The 26,372-nt window shown below is 36.1% G+C and overlaps 1 protein-coding gene across 17 annotated transcripts in view; it reads right to left on the bottom strand.

The window, feature by feature from the left end:
- SYNE1 (spectrin repeat containing nuclear envelope protein 1) overlaps positions 1-26,372 on the bottom strand; it is a 327,350-nt gene that overhangs the window by 195,742 nt on the left and 105,236 nt on the right. For all 17 annotated transcript variants that reach the window (XR_008234789.1, XM_052784707.1, XM_052784709.1 and 14 more), the window contains 19 exons: positions 26,006-26,158; positions 25,423-25,566; positions 24,915-25,088; positions 23,036-23,194; positions 20,978-21,142; positions 20,252-20,386; positions 19,200-19,358; positions 18,748-18,956; positions 18,378-18,486; positions 16,373-16,537; positions 14,267-14,434; positions 12,234-12,410; positions 10,782-10,922; positions 9,586-9,746; positions 6,552-6,702; positions 2,990-3,217; positions 2,359-2,457; positions 446-633; positions 212-335 (listed from right to left, as the gene is read on the bottom strand). Coding sequence is in view for 16 of the 17 variants with exons in the window: in XM_052784707.1 (XP_052640667.1) it covers positions 212-335; positions 446-633; positions 2,359-2,457; positions 2,990-3,217; positions 6,552-6,702; positions 9,586-9,746; positions 10,782-10,922; positions 12,234-12,410; positions 14,267-14,434; positions 16,373-16,537; positions 18,378-18,486; positions 18,748-18,956; positions 19,200-19,358; positions 20,252-20,386; positions 20,978-21,142; positions 23,036-23,194; positions 24,915-25,088; positions 25,423-25,566; positions 26,006-26,158 (3,009 nt within the window). In the remaining variant the exon portion in view is untranslated. The remainder of the gene's footprint in view (positions 1-211; positions 336-445; positions 634-2,358; positions 2,458-2,989; positions 3,218-6,551; positions 6,703-9,585; positions 9,747-10,781; positions 10,923-12,233; positions 12,411-14,266; positions 14,435-16,372; positions 16,538-18,377; positions 18,487-18,747; positions 18,957-19,199; positions 19,359-20,251; positions 20,387-20,977; positions 21,143-23,035; positions 23,195-24,914; positions 25,089-25,422; positions 25,567-26,005; positions 26,159-26,372) is intronic.

The raw sequence follows: 26,372 nt of genomic DNA, 5'->3' as shown, positions 1-26,372 counted from the left end.
GAGCTGGCATGTTATATTTGCAAATAACATTCTTCCTGTCATTTTCTTGTCTTTGATAAATGACAACAGCAATAAAGTAATACTTTCCTGGGACATTTCCAAAGCCCAGAATCAAGTGACTTGTCAAACTACAGTTGAGCAAGTCCCTCCTTTAGAAGACACAGAGACAAACCAGGAAATGTAGTGGGACAATCTTTCAGTTGAAGCATACCTGCAATGACTGCAGTTCACCTTCCAGTTTAACTCTGTCAGCAGAAACATACTGTTCTGAAGGCCTGGCTGTAGCTTCACACCCCTCCAACCAGGTTAGGAAGGCAGACAGCTCCTTCTCCTGCCTAACAAAATCACAACGTAGAGTGATCAACTCAAGTCGTCCCTTCCGTCTCACACACTGACCGCAGGAATGTCACTGTGCCCATCGTAACAAACCTGAGAGTCTACTCACTTTTGCCACTGAGTCAGAAGAGTCTCTAATAAGGTCTGTTTCTCTTTAGCATTTTCTAGCACCTTCTCATATTTCTGCTGCAATGCTGTAACCTCCTGAGCAGCTGCTCCTTTGTTGGCCACCTTTCGGGCACAGGCTGAGAGAGAGGCCAGCATGTTGCTCAGTTTTTCCACAGTATGGCAAAGGTCCTAATGAACATGTAAAAGAAACAGAAGTGACATACATAAACAACAGAACTACAGTAACAATGGTGGGAAAATTTCTGTACTTCTACTCAAAGTTTGAAGCAATGCTACATCCACCAGATCATCAAGTCACTGCATAGCTTACATTTCACTCAGATCTATCCTAGATACACATGTCCTAAGCATATCAATCAACAAGCTCATAGTGGGGAAAGACTTTCCTAAGAACTATGTTAAAGAAAAAAAAGTCAGCAACAAAAGGGTCAGATCTTCTGAATGGGAATGCAACACAGCATGATCATATAAGACAAAGCTCCAAATTCCCTAACATCTGTCTAAAAGTTGCTCTAATTTTTACACATACAGTAAATACAAAAGCTCATTCCAACATGTGAGGACTGCCAGACTTGCAGCCCATGTCGTGACATAGGATAGGTAGGGAACAGTTACTGTGAACTTCTGTCAGCATTAGCTAAAGGTCTTTTTCATAGAAATGGCATCTGATGTTGACTAGACTTTCCAGTGTTGCCAATTCTAGAGAGTTGGGAAACTTGTTCATATGAAAAGGATTGAAATGTAGTGCAATGAGTTACAAAAGCACAAAATGAAATAGATTTAAGACTACTAAAGTTCCAACTCACAGGTGTGCAATAATAACAACAGTAGTAATGGTTATAACTACAGTCATGAAAGAAATCATATATAGGAGGAAATGTGAATTATACAGCAACAAGTTACTGATGTTTAAACTAAATAATAAAAAATAATTTCATATTAAGGCATCATGGTCCTGTAGGCAGGACTATAGTTTACAGTAGTATACTCAGAATATTCATAATTTTTAAAAGGCAATAACAATAATGATTACATGTGCTGTCTGAACAAATTCTCCATATGCAAAATATTTTTCCTCAACAAGTATCAAGCTTTTTGAAGCAGACAGGCCAGGTCTTCCTTGCATACAGCCTTTGCAAGTAGTTACCACTAAGTTCAGAAGAAATTATCTGTATTTTGCAGCAAGAACAATATGACTAAAAATTTTTACAATATCTTCTTAGAATGAAAGATTATGATTATTGTGGGAAGAACACATCACAAACTTATAGACACAGACAAAAATGCTACACCAAATTCCCTGAGATTTGGGATTTTTTGTAGTTTGAATACCAATCTGTTTATTTTCCTTTTGTAATGGACTGAACCAAATGTCCAAACACCCATGGAATTCTGGCATCACAGATAAAAGTTTGTCAGTTGAAACTCTGTCCAGTCTCTACATTGTTCAAGAAGAACCACTTCAAAGGAGATTTTTTTTTTTAAATCACAGAGTTCTCTAGGCCAAGATGCAAGTTTCATGAAATCTTTGAGGAAAAATGTCTAACAGACATGTTTTTTATCTTCTATTCTTCATAATGGTTTAGATGTGTAAAATTAAAAACAAGAACCTGAAGGATTAATTCATACTTTTAGGCTTTCCTTTCTCTAGAGTGGGGAAAAAACTCTCCGAGTCTGTCTGAAATAGTGAGAAGAAATAGCTGAGGAAGCCTGCTTAAGCCTTCCCTGGGGCTGCCCACCCCGACAGGTAGCCCTTGCCTTCTCCTGCCTCCACCCTCGGCTGTGTGGCATCAGGCAGCCCCTGGTCTGGAGGTTATTGGCATTGCTGTGAGGTGGTCAGGGTGGCACCATGTCCCTGCACTCGGTGGCAGGAATTGCTGGCCACATGCTCACCGTGCAATCCTGAAGTGCTGCATATGTTGCTGCTGCTGAAGAGCACAATGTGAGAGGCTCAGCTAGCTTAGCTTCAAATTCAGATACTGCCTGCTGCACCTATAAAAAAAGGCAAACCAGAGAGTCTAAAACCAGCAGGAAATACATAAATGATGCTTTAAAGAACATCTTTTAAATATTTAGTGCTAAGACAATATTATATCCTAAGCTTTTGTAAGGCTGAGTGCCTTTTGAATATAAAAGATGTTAACTCTGCTCAGCTCCTTGTGACAGGGGCAATAATAATATTTAAATTATTTTCCTCATGATCTACTAACAACCCAAGATTGAAGTTAAAGTGTTTATAAGAAGTATGGATGTAGTTTATTAGTGCAATATGCAGGAGAATCACTTAGGTTTTCTAAAAGATAGCATAATTTTGGGGTGTGTATGTTTTAGTGTCTTCCTGAACCTGCCTTTTAAGTCACTCAAAACACAAACTTACGTATAGAGGTCTTGCAATTACCTTACAAATCTAGTCATATATTCTAGTCCATCCTATTATAATATGCATTTTATATTCAGTTTTAGAAAAATAAAGAGTAATTCTATAAATTGCTGCAAACCATCCATTAGATTTTGCATTGTCTACCTGTTTAAGACTTTCTTCGTATTTCTGCTGGGCTGATGCATTCCCTGTGATTGTTCCTTCCAGTCTCTGCGCATGACCTCTTAGCTCTTCCCAGTACCTTTTAACCTGAGTCAGTTTAGCTTTAATATGTGCACATTCTCCAGAGGTAACGAACTGGGAAAAAGACTCAGATTCCTCTTCTAGTTTTGAGATGCCAGTTATTTTACCATCTATTTCTTTATTAATAACCTAAAATGTAAAGTAATAGTAAATAAAGAAGCACAATAGGTTTTTAATTATCAGAATAATATTTTTCTACTTCATTCTTTTACCTGAGCTACTAATATTTTTCATTAAAAAAGTAAATGAGAGTTCATCGACCACTTGAAATAACTAGTTACAAAAGTCTTCAATATTCCCTATAAATTCCCTTTTTCATCTTGAAATTAGCACTGGAAAAGGTTTAAGAAACAGCCTGCCCTAAAAACAGTGTTTATGAAGAGCAATTAGAATTGGCTGAGGTGCATATTTTCATAAGCAGACAAGAGGGTTCATATTTTAGCATCTCTTACGTTACAGCAAATTAATACACAATTCTCTTAAAGATTCAAAACAAATACAAGATGAAAAAAGTAAGTATATAACTGAAAATAACATTGTTAAGGAGCTGAACCCTAACAGTTGATTATTTGTGTTTCATAAGTTTTCAAGCACTTACAAAATAAAACATGCTATGATTTGAAAACCAACAGAGATTGTTTTCATTTTCTAATTTAAAATTCTATGGTATAATAAAGAATAAATTTAATTAGATGATCAGGTAGGGTGAGCATGCCCTCAGGCAGAAGAATAAATAATGAACCACATTACAGTATAAACAGGAAATCATGAAACAAGGGTGATAATGGCCTTTGGTACTTTTCAGCTGTCTTCTGCATCAGTTAGTAAATGCATAAAGACAAACTAGCACTGGCTTTATATTCATCAGCTGTATGACAGCAACTGCCTCTTATTAATTTGCACTTTTTTTTATTGCAAATTAGGGGCAAACCTGAAAGCTACAACATCCAAGCCAGTAACTTACGGTGTTTCACATTCAGTGGCTATTTACGCAGTAAGCATCAGCGAACTTGGAAATAAGATTTTTTTCACAACAGAATTCTTTTAATTTCTGCTGATGTAGCATGTCCATGGAGTTCTTCTCAAAAGCAGTGAAAAACACTAATTGGGAGGGAACTGAAAGACCCAAGAGCGCTCTTTGAAATTGAAATAAGCAGTAGCATTCTTAGATATAAAAATGTTAATAAATGTATGTATATGAAATCAACTAAAAACTTTCCTAAAAAATGCACTCTCAAAGGCATACAAAGTGCCCAACTTCTGCTATAATTGTGATAAAAATATGGTATCTTTCTTGCCATTATAAAGCTCAGGAGTGGCTTACTGCAACATTCGGTCTAGAATTAGCAGGGTGATGGTACAGAAAAAAAATGTGGTGCTGTAATCATTTATAGTGTCTCTTTATGCAACATATTCTGAATTAATTCAGATTATAAAATGTCTTTTTTGCATGAGAATATGGTGCTGAGGAAAAAAACCGGATTTGCAGCCCTGAAGCTGAAATTATTTAACAATGCAGCAGATACAAATGAGGCAGCACTTTTTCACTCCCACGCTATTCTGTTAAACTCACTCAGTTACATAAAACAAGGTGGATAATTGAGGCCTTCAAACTCTCACTGAGTCTGTCACCAACAGTAACTACTTGTGATAACTGTCATTTTGTTCCACCCGGAATTTTGGAGAAATGCGTAGGTGAAAATCTGGCTTTGCTGAAGTCATTTGGATTTTGCAATCAATGTCACAAAAAGTAGAATATTACTACTACTATGTATGATAATTACATTCAGCTGACCCCAGGTTTTATCTGGTAAGCCAAAGATATTGGGGAACACGCTATTGTTTATTTGCCTCATGTTGCAATATTCCTTACTAATATGTTGTATTAGAAATTATGAACTAAGCATGCTGATTAGCATTGTGACACAGGGTAACTCATCAGGAAACTTACAACAAAACGTAACTAATTCTTCAAAACTGGGCACAAAGCAATGCTGCTGAAGAAGACCTCCAGCTATGTCCATGCATCGGAGGCCAGATGACTCATTTCACGTATCACAGTTCATAAAGCTCATTTGTTCACCTGAGTTACAATAATGTAGCCTAGACCTTACCTGGAGGATTTTCTCTGCTTTATGTCTGTTCACTCAGACATTGATAAACATTACCTGCTGACCATTTTCTTTCTGTTGTGATGTTTAAATGAGGAAGAATTATGGTGGAATTTTCAGAAACTTACAATGCAGTGTAAAAATTACTGCTTATCTGCACATACAGCAAGGAACAGCCTTTCTGGTAAATTGGCTTGAATGGGCTAGTAGGGCTTAAGTAGGCTCCATTTAGACAGACAAGAACTGTCGCACTGTAATGCAATATTCATATCATTTGATGCACTTATTTTCTGTCTTAAACATTGGAATCCTATCCACTAACTACTGAAAAGCACGACAGCATGACAATGTATGCCAGTGGAATAAGTGCACATACTTTATTTCACAAGGAAACTGTTCCTAATTGCTGTGGCAATGAAGCAAGAATTCAAGCATTGTTGTATTCTTCAATGATGAAATCAAGAGATTTTATTTATTTGGTGTACGTAAAGTTGTGATCAAATTAAGAACAGGAATATATGTTGATAAACTGTTTCTGTCACATGAAACAAGTGCCTTATGGGATGCTTAGGAAATACTTAGTGTCAATCTGGTCCATGACTGCAAGCAGTTGCACACCTGTGCGCTTTCTGAAAAGCAAGTAGGTCACAGAATAAAGAAAATGGCAGTGTGCACTGCATATTGAAAAACTCTGTCCCCTTAGAAACAGGCGGTTTCAGAGAAGGTAGGTACATTTTTATTTGCGGGAGGATATGAAGTCAGCCCTTGAAATGCAATGCTTGGAGACAATATGCACCTCAGTCAGCGATAAGAAGCTAAACCACTAGGTATCTACAGGAATGTACACAGAATTTAAGACACTGTAAATACAATAGCAATAAATGGTATGTAGGTTTGCAAGCTACCAAGAGCAATAGTTTCTTTATTATTTTAGCATGAAAGATACATAAATCAAGTTATAAATTTAGCTTGCAAAGTTAAAATCAAATTCTATATCCACTAGTTGATCTATGTTTTAAAATAAAAAAGCTTTATACACCTTGTATTTATGTAGCTATTTTTTACACCAGTCGAAATTAATCAAAAAATAAAAGTATAAATTAAATAATATTTTTCACCATGTACACAAAGGCTCCATATATGTAAACTAAATACTAAAAGAGAAGGCAGCCTGTAAGAATTTTCCTTGAGTTTATGTAAAACCTTTCTGCTTGGTATATTCGTGTACAAAGCGTGCCACCATTACACCATGGTAGTTTTGAAATGTGAAAAATGTCTGTTCTCCCATTAGGCTTCTAGCAAAATGACAGAGAAATGGGCTTTTAATGCCAAACATAACAAGAACTAATCACCTTGATTTGGCTGATCTGTATGTCCAAAGGAGATGATGATGTTTCCAAATTTTCCAGTTCTTTTTCTTGTTCAGCTATCCAGATGGACAGAGCTTCAAAATTATTGCCAAAATGATCCCACTTGTTTTTCACCATTTCCATGCTTTTAATACTAAAATTAACCAAATTAATTAGAGAGAATAAACAGTTTAATATAATGAAGCTGCCCATATTCTCGCTAGAATAAAAATGTAGCTTATTCAATCTACAGGAGAGTGATTTTAAAAACTCCTGGTCTTAGAGGACCAAGTTGTGTGCCTAAATTCAAACTTGGTTCTCTCTTAGACTGTGCATCCAAAGTCAAACAATTATATTAGCCATAGTGGGGACACCGAGAGGTGAAACAGAGTACAGTTTCGTTCATTAGCTGTACATCAAGAAATTCATCACAGCAGGAAGAGAAAGGAAAATTAACATAAATATGATTTCTGTTAAATAATATGGAATTATTTCAGATATCTAAAAATTAAGATAACTGAGTGCATAGATGTTAGTCATTTAGTCACTAGAACAGAATGATTAAAACCAGTGTATTGTGGATGTACATATATTCACCAATGCTTGACTGCTTTATTAAACTTGTTTTTTTATAACAGCAATCTCCCCATCTTATAGGAAGTTTGTGTTTTCTGAGGCAATGATTTCATATCAAGCCAAAGAATAAACAACAGATATGACTCAACTACCTCAAAGTTAATAGATTTATAATCTTTGAAACATACATTATAGGTATGTTAGAGACATATTATGACTGATTCTTGTATATCTTGGACAGCAAACAAAGCACCGTTTTTTTTGTCACAAGTAAGAAGTCTAAGGCCCTTATAAGGCCTAACAGCATTAACTTCCAGTATACAAGTTTCTGCGCCTTTCAAATCATTGTAAAGAAACCAGTGCTAATGTAGACCCTACACACAGCTTGCAAAACATGCATTTTCTATTTCACTGAAAATATTAAAATTTCATCAGAAAAGTTTGAATATTACAAAATTCCAAAATACATTTTCCTTTTAAATATAGCCTTAAAAACCATTCCATGTTAAAAAGTCTTTGTTGTAATTTCTCCCCCCCCCCCCCCCTCATTAAAGCTAGAGGAAGCTTTAAGAAAAGATCTAGTCTAAAAATGTAAAAATTGGCCGTTTTATTTTTTCTTATTTATTTTCAAAACGAAAAAAAAAAAAAATTAGCAATGTCAACAGCCATTTACTGATAAGAGTGTATTCAAATTCAAGTTATTTGTAGGAAAATAAAGTGCAATAATATTTCACTCAAGTCCAGCCTAAGAAAATACAGCTGGAAATCAGAATCAAGGGACCAAATCAGTGGCACAACAGCTGAAAATCCTTTGCCTTTGTATCTGCCTGCCTTCTAGTTGCAAGAAAGCCACAGACTGTAAAAAATATAGTCCCAAATGCACTGCACAGCTATGCATGAGCTCCTTGGAAAACAGACGTGCTAAGTTTGCTCTGTAGTTGACTATGGAGAGCTGCTCAAGCTTTTCTTTCCCTTTCCTGTTCACTGGCATAGTATGTACCATACATATTTGGAATACCTTCATTTTAAATTACTTGGCCAAGATTTTTATTGATGATGTGAGTTACAACATAACCCTTACACACTGATTATATGTTCTGTAGATCCACTATAGAGAGCTGTATATATTTGCATGTTTTGCAGAAGAGATTTATTTTTTTTATTATCTGTCACAGTACCACAGACATTCTGTATAATCCATACATTCAACTAAAACCTATTTCATATCTACATTGAAAGGGGATATCAATGATGGCTTTCATTTAAAAATCGATGACTATTAAAAAAGTGAATATTCATTGTTGGAAGGATGAATTTCTTGAATTGAGAAATCACACTAATTTTCTCTCTAATGTTGGAGAAAATTATGTATAAAGTAAAGTATTTAGTAAGATATGGTAGAATTTGACTGCAAATCGCTGTAATACTTCATATTGGAGAAAGTGTTATGTAAAAAAATTAGATCACCAATAATCAGAAAGTTACATCTGCTGCACAGGTTAGTTATTCTGGTTTACAACTGTTCTTTTACATCAGGAGGAAAATGGCACCAAATTAAAGTCAAATTAGCATGCCAATGGTCAATAGGGGAAAAAACCCAATGATGTGGGCATTGGCCTTTGCTCATATTCAGATGGAGATGGTGGTACCTGCTTAAACTTATACAGCAAATTATTCTACAAAGTAATTCCAGTAAGACAACATAGAACTGGCACACATATCCATGACTGTGTGTATCAGATCCAATATATCCAAAAATACTAATTTCATACACACATATAAATGTATGTGTATATAGATAAAATGAGAATAGCAACAGCTGAAGTTGAAGTTGAGTAACTTGAGTTCAATAACTGAGTTACTCACTTGAGAAAAGGGACGAAATTTTTACAAATACAAAAAGCTACAAATGTTTACAGGATTTAACAACATTTTCTTGGAGTTTGAATTTTCAATTTTTAAACAAAATTTGGCAGATGATGCCTTTGTTTTTTGCAGCAGCAGAAGCAGCTTTTGATATTGCCCATGAAATAAAATCCGGGCATTCAGCTAAGATGAAGGCACTTCTTGACATTCCTATGGAGAAAGTGGAATACGAAAACCAAGACAAATATGGTAAATGTGCTGTTCTCATACTTGCACTGAGATTTTTCTTACTAAGAGAGTCTAGTACCTCAAGAATGAGTTAAATTATCCCTTCTTCACAAGACTGGAGCTTAAAGATAAGTGACAGGTTAAATGTAACTAACAGTGGGTTTATAAACTACATATTATTAAAAAAAGATTTTGTTTATTTGCACACACTCTTTTGACATATTTGGTACTATAACCTTGTTACTATGCCACGGCAAGCTGTAAATGATGGAGCTGATGAGACAACACAAAATGCTGACAAGGTATTCTAGAAATCTGATACAATCTCATAGTGGAGAATAAATATTAGGACTTGTTAAGAACATACTCTTCTTCAAGAGTAACTTCCACTTTTTTCACTTGTTCTTGGATTGATTTTGCCTGCTGCTGAAGGGACTGCTTGTTCTTTGAACCAAGCTGTATCTCAGAAGAATTCTTCACCAAATTCTCAGCCTGCACTGCCATTGCTTCAGTCTGTTTAGAAAGTTCCTGTAAGGATGCAAGATGCATTAATACAACTATAAACAGTTTCACATATTTATATTATTATTTATGAAATATAAATATTATGGGTATTTTTCCTCAATGTTTGTGGTTGTAAAAAGTATCTGTGTCCTACATGTATATTTTTGAATGTGTAAATACATAAAAACAATCTCTGAAGAATGTTACTTTCATGTTGCATTTAAGAAATGTTCATTTGAGCAACGTAGCTTGAATAAAATTCAGCAAGAGAAACTATATGTCCAAAAGTTTTTAACTCAACCAACCAAAATTTATTCTATAGCTCTTTAAGAAATTGAGGAAGATTATATGCGTGTTTATTTATCTTTAGATCCCAGCCTTTACAGAGAGGATTTTGCAGTATCTCATAGCTTGTAATCTCACTTTGTTTAGCAACTTTTCTGTCACAAACATTAAACCCATACGCCAGAACAATGGATGCTGAGCAAAGCCAAGATATTTATAATTTAGTATCAGATTAATCAAAGGGTAAAAACAGTGTGAAAAGCACAGCACTTTGGAAAGCCAATCACTACTATTACTTCTGTATTAGTAAATAAAATGGGCTGGGATAATTCTGTGTTACTAAGGGCAAGTGGCATGTTATGGCTTGTGTCCATGTTGCAGAAGTCTCTCCTTTTATTCCTTGGGGCTAAAAGAGTGCTAGTTGGCACAGTCCACATAACCTTGCCAAAGAGCACACTATTGATGTTGATATGCCAGTGCTTGACACTATTTAGCTTACTAGTATAGATGATTACTGAGCATAAAATGGGAAGTCCTCAAAATCATTTTAACTTCCATACATGTGCTTCAGATGCAGATTTTGAGTAATTCTTCATGATCTTTTCATAAAATTACTTTTTACCTCTAAACAGTTTATGCAGTCTCTAATGTCTACATGCAATTTGCACTGGCATTAACAAGAAACCATGCAAAGATTGAAGGCAATATGCTCACTACATGTGAACAAGCAAGGCAGAAAGATATCTCAGTTCCTATATTTCACATACTGAATACCTTTGTCTGATCCAGTTCTGAGGAGAGGCTCTCTAAACTGCTAAAGTTTAAGATACGTTCAAGTGCAGAACTTGCTTGATTGAGATATTTTACTACTGTTTTTTTGTCCCTTTCAAACTGCTCCCATTTATTTATTGTGACCTACAAAAACAAACAAACAAACAAATCCAAAACAGGAACGCAAAGACAAAAAGATCAAAGAGGAGAAACAAAGAATTTCTTTGTAAGTTACTGAAGAAGGAAAAAAGGGAAAGACCTGACATAAAATAAATCAATTTCTCCTGAAATGACATCTACTCTACAGATGAAACTGTTCTGAACCCAATAAAAGAAAAGTTTTCCCTTGAATTTTCACTGATTCATACTGCGCTGTGCAAAAAACCACTGCTCTCTAAGGCACCAGCAATATTTAAATCTTATATTTGAATGTCCTATAAGAAGTCTGAAGTAATACATGCAGATGCTTATGCTTATGGTGACAGGTGTCAACAATATCTAGAAGGATTTTCAAGTTCTGTAATGAAATAAATTACAGTAAAATGGTAGAAGAAAATCCCTACTCATAGGAAACTCACACATAGAAATCTATTTGTTCTTTTCTGATAATGTAGAATTTTGATTAACATACAGCATTTAATTACCAGTCTCAAGAATTATGACAGCATAAACAAATATTTTCTTGATTCTGAAGTAAAGCAAAGCCCAAGTTAAGGCTTTATATATGGGATTCCTTAGCAAATAATTGGTTTCAATAATAATTCTTACATTAAGAAGTTATTTGAGCCCTATCAATCATGTTTTTCATCTTGTGTTTTATCATAGGAAATAGTTTTGATGACTTTAAACATTGTGTGGAATAGTGGACAGCTGGATTACCATTCTGCTTAGACAAATGTAAAGCACAACTCAGATGTGGGCACAAGAAGCTATAAATTCTAATCCCAGTTCAGTCAGTGATTAGTTATACAACCTGGAGCAATCCATTTGATTTCTCTGTGACTTTTTTCTTCCTTCTTTAAATTTAGCATGACAGCATGTATTACACACAGTAGTTGTAAGGATTATATTTGCACAACATCAGGTGTTATTAATCTAATATCCAGGCTAAGGACTCTCAATTAAAGGGCAATGTCATCTTTAGTAACCAGGGGAGACAGCACATCTAAAATTTAATTCACAGATAAATTATTCAAAATATCTATTATAACTGAATAGTTGGGACTTTTAAACACTTCCAAACAAAATACTGTTTCTTTATTAATCAAGAGGTATCCAGCAGCTTCGAGAAATTTTCATGGAGGTACTGATCAGAAAAACCCCAAAGACCAAGATTCAGAGTTGAGAAAGTAAGCTCAGACTTTTTAGATTAAAAAACCTGGGTTTTTACTAAGTTAAAAAAAAAAAAAAAAAAAAGAAAGCACGGGGGTTTATTTCTATTTGCAAAGGACCCACCTGCAGTTGCTCTTCACGTTTCTCCATAGTCTGCTGTATGTTCTCTAATGTTCCTTCCAACTTTTGTAAATCCTCCTGCATCGTGCTGGGAAGTCCACCTTCAATCTGCAACTGTTTAGCTTGGGAAATCTGTTGTTGCACATCTTGCCTCTTTGCACGGAGTCTCCTTGTCCTTTGCTAAAAGGATTCATCCAAAAGGAATGATTAGACTTTTTAGCTCCTTTGGGAAACTGGCACAATGAAACCACTTTCTGCTTTTGCAGGGGTATGCAATGAGACTAACAGACATAGGGATAAACTGTGGCAAGTATTCTTAGAGTCTCATATATTCATCAAGTACATGCCTTGGCTTCCAAAACACGTATACACCTTTTGCCACATACAAATGGGAGAGAAAGAGTGACAGTATGGCCATTTATCCAAAGCAATATTTCAGAAAGCAGAAGCCACAACAGTTGAGCAACTGCAGCAGTAGCCACAGGTGCACATATTCCTCATGACTGGCTGGAAGCATCCAGGTCTGCTCTGCACTCTTTGAGGCACAGGTTGGAGCCTCAGACTGATCAAAGCAATATATCAGCCTTCATTAGAAAGCAGGAGGGGGAGAGCCAAGTTGCATAACTCTTTCCTTGATACATTTTGCTTTGTAGCACTATCAGAAACTCCTAAGACTATGTCCCTTCTCCTTTCCCAACATGCTTGACCCATTGCTGGCCTTTCTAGGTAAGCTCACATCTCCCTGCTGAATTCTACTCTGGGTACCTTCAGGTCTTTGTCAAAGTCTTTTTTTATCTTAACAGACTCCATATAAAAAGAGGAAGAACAGTCAGTATGAGAACTCAAGGAGAAGTTAACTATTCCTACTACCTCTCCTATGATGGATAAGGAATGTAGAATAATTAAAGAACAAATATGAACCTTAACACATACAGTAGCTTTTACAAACACCAAAGAGTTTAGATAAGACACAGGTAAGAAATAGTAGTGCCTGGTGAGCAAGTAAGACATGTCTGGCCTTACAGAAATAGATGTTAATATAAACCACTTAGGTAATGCCCAAACATTGACAGTAAATTATTCTTATTAGCTTTGAGCAGGCCTCAAAGTTCATTTCCCATATTTGGCCTTAAAACCAACTGTTCTTGCTGTATGCAACCCATATGATTTATTATTACTGTAGCCTGTAGATGTTTTGATCTATTATCAGTGCATAAAAAGCCTCCTGTTCTACTCCTACAGAATGGAGGCCCATCTGTCACTGCAGTAGCTACCAAGAGGAGGAGATGAGGCTAGAGGTACACCTCACCTCCAGCATTTAGACTTGGGATCACATCAAAGCTGCTGAAGTCAGTTAGGTCAAGAGGAAATGGCCTCAAGTTGCACCAGGGAAGGTTTAGATTTGATATTAGAAAAAATTTCTTTACTGAAAGGGTTGTCAGGCATTGGAACAGGCTGCCCAGGGAAGTGGTGGAGTCACCATCCCTGGAGGTATTCAAAAAACGTGTAGACAAGGCACTTCAGGACATGGTTTAGTGGGCATGGTGGTGTTGGGTTGACGGTTGGACTTGATGATCTTAAAGGTCTTTTCCAACCTAAACGATTCTATGATTCTGTAAGTCAAGAAATTTCCAAAACCAGGATCGGGCCCAATTTACCATGATCAAATCTGACACACAAACTTTAAAAAGGTCACAAGAGAGAGACTATATATTTGCATAGTACACTTACCCAAAATTACAAGTAATTGAAACTTGTTTTTCAGGTGTTCTGTGTCACAAAACCCCACGTAAAGTAAAAGGATATTCAATAAAAGTTGAAAAACAAGCTTATCTTTGGGCATTAACATTTAAAAAATACTGAGTACTTTTTTCATTATAAGAAATCTATACTAGGCCATAGGAGACTGTTGCTTTTATAACTCTTTTAAGTTTAAATATAAAGAGTCATGCTAATGGACATAACAAAATTTTGTAATTACATAAATTCTACCTTAAAAAGAAAAAATTGGATATGGACATGAGTAATTGCCCTACCTGATGATGAAGTAGTAGTTGCTGAGCTTGTAATAAACTTTCTGTATCCAGGATCTTTTCAGCTTCTGCTTGGGCTTCTTTAGAGTTGCTGATTAACTCTTCAATTGCACTTTTAACTTCTTCTTTGTACTGGACACAGTCTCCAACAGTGCCTAAAGTCTTTTCAATCTACAATTACAGATAACTTTAAGTATTTAATGTTGAAAGGCACATCTATACTTTAAGGGCACATTTGTATTTGGATTTTTTTTTTTTTCAAAAAATATAATAAATTGTCTAAATTCAAACCATTTTTGTCTCCAGCATACTTGACACCTTTAACTTCATATTGAAAGAGTGACCGTAGACTTAAAATGTGACAAGGAGACCTTTGTCTTGTTTACACATACTTCCTATTACATTGCCATATGGTAAATAGCTGTCTGTGACAGCCACTTATTGGTGATCACTTAGAAAATATATGCTGTCCTCATCCTTGCAAGCTGACCCAGATTCCAAAATACCTACACTCCTCAACTCACAAAAAATCTTGCTACCTTTTGGTCCTTCTAGAGCAATGCCCTGGTGAATCACAAATATAATAAAATGCCCTGTTACCCCGGTTTTATGGACCACAACATGCATGTGGTGCAATATGCAGTATCAGTTTGCAGAATTTTATAAAGGAAAAGATATATCTATTCAACATCAGAAAGTTCTTCCCTCTTTGCATGATTCAGCTAACTACTTCTAGCTGAGTCTCAGTACAGATTCTGTTCCTCAGACAGTTCCTGTGTTTTAAGGTTTTAATCATAAAGTATTCTAGAACTAAGAAACTCCTTTCTTTTCTTCCTCCCTTCCTTCCTTTTTTTCCAGCCTATATTCACTTTGGAGGGTCATTCAGATTCAAGCCATTCTCTTTTCTGTTATATAAATGTTTAGTGTTTACTCTCCAAAAAACATTGCTGAACTCTGGAAATACCTAGTATCAGTCCTTGTCTAAACAGTCTCATCTATCTGATTAACAAGCTGTAAATTTAGCTGTAAAGAGTATTCAGACTTTTAAGAATTAGCAGTCTCTTAACTATAGTATAACATGCCATTTAGATTACGCTTTTAGGTTCAAAACAAGTTTAAATTCTAGCTTTTATTTTCTTTCTTTACCTTCATGAACTTGTGCTCCCCTTAGTTCTGACTTTTAGTGGAAACAAAAAGCGAAAGTTCTTTAACACACACACGCGCGCGCGCGTGCACACACACACAAATAAAGATAGTATCTTAAATTATTTGCAGTCACTTGGAAACCAGAACATTGGTTGCCCCAACTTTCCAAACACAGTTTTCACACCACAGAACTTTAGAGAAGTTTCAATAAATACACGGAACTTTTATACATTTAGAACACCTACAAGGCTTCAACAAGAATCAACATTAGCAATGGAATTTGAAGTCTGAACTCTTTCTCTATCCTGAACTCTTTTTTCAAATGGATGTTATCTTTCTTTTTACTGTGAAAACTGTGAAGCAGTAAGTTCCCTGAGATCCCACAGAACTTAAGGGTTCAGTGGATTCTAAGAGGGTTTGCTTCTCATCAGTTAGAAACTTCCCGTGATTTCAGCAGTTACAGTATCTCATTATCATTCAGACCTCAGAGAACTGCAGCCTTTTCCTGCAAATTCAGTGCATGATAGACATTCTTAATGATTTGAAACTACCTCACAGTAGTTCCTTTATTATTTCAGCATAAAAGATACATAAATGAAGATTAAAGTCAAATTCCACATCCACTAGCTGATGTACATCCCAGTTTTGCCAATGTTCACTATGAGCTGATTTTAGAAAACTATCTTTTGCCTGTAAAAATACTGACATATTGATTCCAGAAACATTTACTATGATACTTTCCAAACCTGCAAAGGGAAAAGTTCCATTATAATAATGACAGTATTTTTTGCCTGCTACTTCTCAAGGCTTTGCTACGCAGGAAGTACAAATGAGTTTTTCATTGCTGAATGCTTGCAGTTTAATTAAAAAAACACAGCAGGGAACTTATGCTTGTGAAGCCATGATTGATGTAATTTCATGTGACACTGTAAATGGAGAGTTCTTGTGTCCTTCATACTGTACCTCAGCCAGAAAATCTAGGAGTCCCTTGAAGTCACTGGAAAGTTTACAAAGCTCATCCTCTGTCTTTTTGGCCTCCAAATCAGGACATACTGCAGTCAAAACAGCAAGTCTAGATTTCAGCCAGCTGTGATTTTCTCCTTGCTTGTTAATATGCTTCCTAATTTCCTATGGAAGAATCAAGATGTATTTTCTTCAAATAAACAAAATATATTAATGAGTGCCATTCATGGCATCACTTCAAAGATTAGTAGTGCAAACATACTACCTTTGTTCTGTTGTTCAAACACTAGAAATGTAGTATTTTTCTATTTGCATACCCAGTCAATGGCTAGATTTTTACATTTCCTCTACAGACTTTACTCTACTACCACTCATTAGGCTGTTCTTTAATAAGTAGCAGTGGAGTACTTTTTCCATGCAAACTAACATTTTTACCTACAGATAGATAGATAGATGGTATGTACCATGTGCATATTTTCCATATATTGACCAAATTTCTTAGTTACCATTTAAATCTCAAATGCTGACTTTCTCAAACATAAAATTTCAGGTGGTATAAGGTTATGTGTGGGTTTTTTTCCTATTTATATAGCTCTTTTTTCCCACTTTTTGCCCAATAGTTCATTTATACCTTTGTGCCAGTGCTGAGGAGAGGTTGCCAGCCGTGAAACTGCATGAGTACATCAGACTTTTTGGAGCAGAAGCATCCATTAAGCTAAAAATCTATCTGCTTTATCAAGGTCATCCTAATTATGTTTCTGTGCAGTTAGCCTCACAACCTGCTCATGACTTTCACACAAACTTCTACAGTATGTGACATTCCTATTTTTGCTCCTAGTTTGTGAAATAAAAAAAAAAATAAGGGTCAAGCTAGGTCCAAAGTGACACAATAAATCATTGCCTAAAACTAATTTAACGAAGCGACTTAATCTTCAACTATTCTACCACTTCTGTTACCAGTCACCAATACAAAAGTGAGTGGTAGAATATCTTTGCCTCCCATGTAATACTATTGCAGAAGAGAATTTTTATTATAGAAGCTTTCCCTAAATGTAAGACAGTAACCTGATCTTTCAAAACCACCCAGTCCAGAAATACTGGCTGTCCTGGTTTCAGCTGGGATAGAGTTAACTGTCTTCCTAGTAGCTGGTACGGTGCTATGTTTTGAGTTCAGTATGCGAAGAATGTTGATAACACTGATGTTTTCAGTTGTTGCTAAGTAGTGTTTAGACTAAAGTCAAGGATTTTTCAGCTTCTCATGCCAAGCCAGTGAGAAGGCTGGAGGGGCACAAGAAGTTGGCACAGGACACAGCCAGGGCACCTGACCCAAAGTGGCCAACGGGGTATTCCATACCATGGGACGTCACATCTAGTTTAGGAACTGGGGAGTAGGGGCGGGGAATCGCAGCTCAGGGACAAGCTGGGTGTCGATCAGCGGGTGGTGAGCAATTGCACTGTGCATCATTTGTACATTCCAATCCTTTTATTATTGCTGTTATAATTTTATTAGTGTTATTATTATCATTATTAGTTTCTTCTTTTCTGTTCTATTAAACCATTCTTATCTCAACCCACGAGTCTTCCTTCTTTTCCCGATTTTCTCCCCCATCCCACTGGGTGGGGGGGGAGTGAGTGAGTGGCTGCGTGGTGCTTAGTTGCTGGCTGGGGTTAAACCACAAAACTGGCTTTTCTTTGCACAGCACTTTTAACTGTGCATGCAGCAGGATGAGGGGCAACTGTTTATTCTGTCTGCTTCTGTATTTTGCATGTTCTGAATATACAGCTAAAGGGACCTGCCATTCTCTAAATTATTAAAAGTAGGAACTTCTGCCACACTTTGTTGCATGTGGAACTTTCTACTGGAAATCTTTTTAAGAATACCAGGAATCAGCAGAGCTACTATGGTCTCTATAGTAAAACAGTTGCACTACTTCAGAATACAGTTTTATCCAGAGTCCCGGTAGCAACGACTGTAGCTTTGTTAGAATATAAGCCAAGAGCTCACCCCCACAGAGGCTTCAAGTTGCTTGTATTGGGCAGTATCATTGACACTTTCCTTTATCTTCTTTAGCTCTCTTTCTGTTGACAAAATCCAATTTGCCAACTCAGAAAATCTGAAATAAAACATCACATAATGCAAAGCAAGGAAAAAAGTTAGACAAAAATTCCTACCACCAAACAGTAATCTCTTAAATTTAAGCCAAAAGTTACAAAATCCACCCAAACCCCCACTATATTTTGTGGAATTACTACATAAAGTATAGCTAACAACACTAGCTGTTAGTATTCTTTACATGCTACTGATCTATGATGACATTTAAAGGAGTGACCACACATAAGGCTCTACGAGACCCAGCTAGCAATTGAGCTGACACCTGTTCTTATAGCCCCTCCAGGTGTCCGAGTGCTCTGTTAACTTTACATATGTGCTGTCTATCTGGGATTTGAGCTCCTTCAGGATTCGTTGGCTGCTTTCCAAGGTAACCCTCACTGGATCAGAAACTGGCAGTTTTTGGCACAGTTCTTCAATCCGTTGTAGCCTTTTCGCACAAAGCTGGTAAGATCCCTTGTCACCAAAGAACAACTGATGGGAGACAAAGCAGAAAATTCAATAAAAATACAAATTGGCAGAAATCACAAAGCATATCTACATATTTGTTATAAACTGTACTAAGCTCAAACCAAAATTTTTGTTAAAGGCCCCAAGGATTGATGTGATTTAGTCGTGCACAGAGTGTTTGGTGGCTTAAGAGTTGGTCAGACATGTTTATTATTGAAATGGAAATGTATTTCTGTAAAAGCCCGCGTGGTGGCATATAATTCATACCATGTGTTCCTTGATCATCCTTTCATTGGCTTCTCTTGATAACACCTTGTTCTGTCGAGCTAGTTCAGCTTTGCACTCCTCCACTGTGACCAGGAACTTGCTTTTCTGTACTTCAATCTTCAAGTGGATCAAGTGATATGGGGCTTCTGTTTGAAGATCCTACATACCCACAGGTATGCAATAAACAAGCACAGAGATAAAACACTACTCCCATTACCTCAGTGTGAAGTTACTACAAATAAATTATCTAAAAACTGCTAATACAGAAAATAAAGCATGCATATGCCTGAAGAGATGGGGGGTTCTCCATATTCATTTAAGTAAATAAAGCAACTCTGTTACCAATATCTCTTAGATATATCATAAGGTCATAAGTTTCTGGGGACCAGAATGTGTATGTATAAGGCACATTACAGAGACACCTTGATTCTTGGCAATATATACCAAATATTTCCTGTATAAAATAATCAAGCAAACAATAACAGTGAAGGTATATCCACAACTGCTTCCAGAGGTTCCTGTTTGCATGCTAGTGAGAAACCACTCAACCATCACTCCAGCTGTGACCTGCAACATGCTGTAGCAAGCAAAAAGTTTCATAGCTTATAAGCAATGTTTGTTCAGTTGGTAGACCCTTTGGCAGAAGACACAATTTAAACTGATAGCCTGATCTCTTACAAATTTGGTTTATTAAGGTTGGGAAAGTAACTGCAATCATCCAACATCAGCATAAAGTAAGAAGCTAGCACCTATTCTCAAGAAATGTTCTTAACACAGGTATCATTATGGCTGTACATAAGAGGAGAAATTAAGGTTTCAAAATTAATTTCTCACAATTCTTGACTTTTGACCACCTAACAGGGCTTTTTCGAGAGTATATTTGTAGGTGTAACTATATCTAATGTTGTAAAACTTTTTTTCCCCAATTGTACAGGAAGCCGAATAATACAGCTTTTTTATTTTATTTTAATTTTTTTCAACACATAGGTCACACAGAAACATTCCAAAGTTAAGACTTATAATTTCCAGAGACATCATTCAGTGTCACTAACCTTCCACTGCCTATGGAGTTTTCTCACAGCTTCCTGCAGGTTGTGTTGCTCTTGTTCTGGAAGGATGTCAGTAAGTTCATCACATGCTTTCAGAAAGGCATTTAGGACTCTCTGATCCAACTGGTTAAAGAATTCCTGAAGTTGAGGTGGAAAGTGAAAAGGTGAGAGGATGAAGCTGGTTATTGATATAGTAACCTGCCAATATGAAGTTTCCTAACACACTAAGTTCCCTAAGTTTCAAGGTTACTTCTGCTGCATTGAAGAATTGAAGTTTGAGCTAAGGAAGGAACTATTTCTAGCTATTTAAAGTCCAGCAAATTAATTTAATCTCAGCCAGCACACTGAGATGGCATTTTAACAACAATACATTTTAAAGCTACATGCATAAGTAATGGTTATAATACAGACCCAGATATTAATCTGAAAAAAAAAGCAGTGGACACGTGAGACTGGCAAAATGTAGTATCCTCACTCCCAATGGTTATACTGGCAAAACCAACCCTAATTTCTAGGGGTTCTCTCTTCACCTTCTGGTTGCTTACATTCATCAACAAAAGGAGTGATCTTTCTTCCTTTTTGTTTTTCAATCTTAACATTAGTTTGATGTGATCTGTATAACTTCTATATGCGAAAGAAATCCACATAAATTTTAAAATTAATTAGGCTTTTCACTTGCATGTCATGCACTCAAAGATTTCCATGAGGAAGGTCAGAGAATTTACTCACGCTATGTTTCCTGAGAAGTTCTTCAGGATTTCCTTTTTCTTTTAAGCAACAATTGGCAATCTGTATTACTTTCTCCAGCTCTGCTCTAGACTCCTCAAATTTCTTCATCAAACGGCTATTTGCTTCTATGTTTTTTCTCCAGTCACCAGCTTTCCTGACCATATTCTGAGTTACAAGCAAAGAAAATGAGCTGGCACTTTGTCACTGCTTTTATTTGCTCTCTTTTACCATGATCTTACAAAAAATGCATGTCATTCTTTCAAATATGTGCCGTTAACAACTGCTTCTCCATTTCATGCTCCCATTTTCCCAACTTTTAATACTTATACTAAGGCTCGTGCTAATGTCATCCTTCATTCAAATAAAAATGGGTAGCTATCTAATATAGAAGTCTCTGATACGTTTAGAACGCCTCTGCCATTTGGCTAGTGCTTCTTTCCTAAAGCCTGCTTTCAAATGTAAAGCACCTGGTATGGCTAAAAGCTTGCCATTCCATTTTTCCTAGTGGCAGACTGCCTCCTACATGACTCTACATGAAGGTGGTTTGACCTATGGATCCAACCAGTTCCATGCTACAGGTCTTCTGACCTGGAGGAGGTTTGTACGATTATCACATTAGTAAGGCCAGATAAGCAACCAGGTAGAAAGCCACTTAAAAGAAAGAACAGCAAATTTTGTGGTTTAGTTGCTACTCTGAAATCTTGTTTTGAAACCTTAGTCACAGCTCTTCATTATTCTGCTTTGTAGACTGTCCCAGTGCACTGCATTATCCAGTGGTTACAATTCCATAAGCAAGTAACAAAATTTACCAGGAAAAATGAACATTTCACCAGTTCAACTGCAGCAAGGTAATTCCAACACTGCTTACTAACCATATGCTTTACCATCCTCACAGATTACAAGCCCCAGTGTAAGGAATTGTAATGATTTTACCCAGTGAGCTAATAAAATCTCAACATAAACATCTTGCTAAGCCTTTTTAAAGTTTCCTGATAAAAATTTTTGTATAATGGTAGAATCATGTAGGAATGTATTCTTTACATGAGAAAATGCCAGTTTCCAGATCCATAAATAATTTAACTCCGGGTATGCCACATTTTGTATGGTTATGCTATGTTTTATAGGTTTATTTTCTAACACAAAAAGAGATAAATTGCCATCCATCTTTATAGGAACAGAGTAATTAATGCTTAACATGGTAAATTTATCAAGCTACAACTGTATCTGCTTCTGTTACTATAACGTAAACTCAAATAAGTGACTTCTAAATTGTAAATGAAAACCCACTGATCTTTAAGTACAATCCACAAAATACAATATAAATTTTGAAATCCACCTCTGAGGGACAGCTCTTTACTGATAGGTGATTTTCTGTAGCTTAAAATTCAGTTTAGATAGTCTTGTACTGAACAATAGAACCCAACATCTGGAGATTTGACTCCAAGATAATGGTTAACTTCATGCTAGATTAGGGCTAGACTGGGCTGAGTAGCCCCCAAAATATCAATATGGCTAATAACAACGTAGAGCTCTACAGATAACACATCTTTACATTAACAAATGCAAACACATATTTGCAACTTTATTCACAGTCCACTGCATTTTCTGAGGAAATACAAAGCCCAGCAATAGTAGCATTTGCAAGCAAAAGTTTCCCTCTCCCATGCTTTGTGTGAAAGGGCAATGTATGGCATTATAGGAGTGAATAATTAGCCAAGATAACAAAGTCAGGAGAAACAAAAAACAGTGCAGCCCTAACAGGTGGATTTCAGGTTCCTCATTCCAAAGGAGCCTGAGGCGTGTGAAAGTTCTCCTTAAATCCCAGGTTCCCCTACGGCAGGCTTATCTCTGAATAACTGCATGGAGAACATGACTGACAGTTCCCTGACCACTTATTACCGAATACAGACAAATCCTTAATTAATAACTTGACTCCAAAGAGGAGAGCTCTCTATGACAGTAGCTAGCTACAGAGTGATGAAATGGAGATACAGTAGGATGCATCAGCTGCATATGAACAAGCTTTCAAAAATATGCACCAAGATATGACATAATTACCTGAAAAGTAATTTGAACTTGTGTAACTTTTTTCTGAAAGGTTGACTGATGGAAATGCTGCAACACTTCACTTGAAGCCACACACTGCAGGATACTCTGACTATTTCTCTCAATCAGGGACAAATCTTTCTTGCAGTTTTCTTGATAAGCTACCAAATCCTGAAAGAAAAAAACATATATCCACCCTGGTCAGGAACAAAGGAGAGAAAAATTTGGCAAAATAACAGGAAGATATTTTTTGACAATAAGAACAAAAGGGACAAGGTCAAAGCATCACGACAAACAGACTACACATAATGTTATATGGAATAACGCAGACCACATAACTTTCTCCTTGTATGCTGAGTCCTGTACCCAAACAGAGCTCTAGCTATCTATAAAAAAAAGACACAGACATGTATCCAAGCCTTTCAGGTAGTTTTAGGGAATGCAGGTCAGTACATTATTCTGTGATTTAATTTTATGGGAAGTCTATCTTTATTGTATAATTGTAAGTAGGCAGCAGTGAAAACAATAGACATAAGAATGACAAATCTCAGTAGCAGGTTGAGACATTAACCTTGCTTGCTTTTCAACAAATTAACCTTTCATGTCAGCTATTGGAATTCTGCTTTCATTACAAATGGCATTAAGTGATGAGAATTATACTTAAAAAAAAAAAAAAGAGAGAGAGAACAAAAAACATGCATGAAATTGCACAGGCTGAAAAAAAGGTTTAAAAAATCCTGTGGTGAGGAAACTGTTCTGCTATGAAGGAACACTGTATTCCTCAGGACAAATCTCTGTTTACTCTCTGATCAGCAGAAACCAGCATCCTCCATTAAACTGAGTAGATTTTGGTTCCTTGGTTGGCAAACAACTGCAGAAGAAACATGACTTTTTATTGTGACATTCTGGTGCAGGTTAACCTTCAGAAGCAGAGGAAAGGAGCAGTCTTATGAGCTGCTCCTTAACATGCAGGTTGGACACATGACTGAGCTGGTGTTCATAAACAGAAGTGGATTTACTTGGGAAGAAAAATGGATTCATTTGATTCAAGCTCACCAGATAATTTTTTACCCAAAAACAATCAAAGCTTGAAGTCACTGGAAGAGAAGACCCTTCTTCCTGAATTATTGAGCCAATCTCCAGAGTCATTATAGGCTTGAACTAATTTTTTTTTATACATATAAACACACGCACGTGCACAAAATTAAATCTCTTTGCTCCAATGTTATTATTTTTTTGAAAGGGACTCTAAATGGCTTTGAGAGACTTCAGCTTCCCATAAAAAAATCCATTTAATTATATTACCTGTCAAATCCGACTCTAATGAAATGTGTACGTCAACTTTGAGGGACAATTTCTAGGCTATATACCACACATACACAAGGATAAATGCCAATTCCTATGCAAGATCTTCATGTTTTCATTTACCTTTCCAAGTGACTTTCTGACTAGTTCTGAATTCCTCCAGAATGAAATGTTTATTGATCAGGTAGAAAAGTTAATGTTCTACTACAATGCACTTCAAAGAAACAACTTCCAGACTTCTAAGAAACTTCCATAATTGTCCAAGAAAACCTAGGGTAGTTCCTGATTATGTTATTTCATCTGCTTAATAAAAAATCCAATGCATTTCTGATACTTCAGTCCAATTTCCACTAGATTAAAAAAAAAGTTTCATATTTATTTCTTGGATTGAAACCACAGGCACTAGGAGGGAACACAAGTTTCAATCTTTGTATGTTTATGCCTAGCTGACTTTAGGATAGGCTGTGTTTGTTGCCTGAATATGAATAAACATTTCCTCAGCTTACCGAGTGCCATCCAAATTCTAGAAAGCTAATTGTAAATACTCAGAGTCAGCAAATCTTTGTAAGATGTTTTTGAAACTTACTTGGGCTTTTTGTTTAAGAACAGTTGTAGGTTGTGCTTCAGGATCCAGGATAGAAATGATTTCATTGACTTTTTCAAGAGATTCATAAAAATGTGTGATTTGTTTCTCCAGTTCTTCCAGCGGAGACAGCAGATGCTGGCATTCATACAGCAGGGCACAGGAATACTCCTTAACCTTTGGCCATTTAAAGAAAAATAATTATTTAAAAAGTTGTCAAATTCAATAAATAGCAGTTTCCTCTGCATGTGGGTTTATATAGTTGCTATCTGCCACTTTTAAGATAGATCAATCCTGATCCTGTGCTACTTCTTAAAGAAAATAATATTAAATTTAAGGATGGTAGTCTTGAAGTCTAAAGGAAGTAACATTTTCTCCACCCTGAATTCAACCTATTGTTATTATAACTATACATTTGCTCAAACGTACATATCTGAGCATTTATGTCAGGGAGCTTACTACTTATTAGCTCAACAATCAACAATGTGTAGTAGAAAAAGTATTCTGCAACCTTGCTCAGCTGCTCTTTGATCCTTGTCAAAGTTGCAAGCATTTCATTCACTTCCTCTTGGGAAACTTCCTTTGTAACAAGTTGCGCTGTTCTTGTAACTATTTTGTACTGAGCTTCCATTGCAGGCAATTTCTGCTTAATATTCTGAAACAAATGTTTCAAAAAATATTTCAAACAACAGCATTCATACATTCACGGGAGATAGAAGTCTGTTCTCAAGAGATAAAAGATATATACTCCAATTCTCAGTTGTTTTCACCACTGATTTTACTGAATACTGGATCATATTTCAAATGCATGAAAACTGTGCCAAAGGGTATCAGCCAGCTCACCTGAAAATAATTTTAAACTACACAGAAAGAAATATCCAGTGGGACAGTGGTTTGGAAACCGCTCTGGAAATGTCACTCATAGAATACAGTGATTTATATTAGCTATAGCAGAAATCATACAAAAAAGCACCACTTGTAAAAAAAAAAAAAAAGTAATAATGGAAATGTATACTAAAATAATTTTATGCTCTCAGAATTAGAAGTTTCTCTCTTATAAAGGAGAAAGAAAGGAATGGAAGGAAGACACTTACTTCTAAATCTTGTACAAACATTTTGACATCAAGGAAGGACATTTCTACAGGGACTGAAAATTTCCTATTGCTTCCATCAATAAAAGCTGTCAAATGGGCAACACCATCTAAGTATTCCTCCTTCATTTTGTCCAGTTCATCTGCTCGAGCATACTAAGAAAATGTAAAGTAAAAAGAAACAAACAAAAAAATAACCACCCCAAATGAGATACCTGGCAATTAAGTAATGACTTAAGAGATTAGCATTTTTTCAGTGCAATTGTTTGCTGGAAAAATTTTATTGAACAAAATACAAAAAAAAATGGAAACTAATATTCTAAATTAGACACTAATCATCTGCATTAGTTTCAACAGTGCTGACATTAAA

The sequence above is a fragment of the Harpia harpyja genome, chromosome 4, assembly GCF_026419915.1.
Source record: "Harpia harpyja isolate bHarHar1 chromosome 4, bHarHar1 primary haplotype, whole genome shotgun sequence".
In the NCBI taxonomy this organism is placed as follows: domain Eukaryota; kingdom Metazoa; phylum Chordata; class Aves; order Accipitriformes; family Accipitridae; genus Harpia; species Harpia harpyja.
The sequence above is the reverse complement of the archived record's forward strand: the minus strand, read 5'-3'. Positions and strand labels throughout refer to the sequence as shown.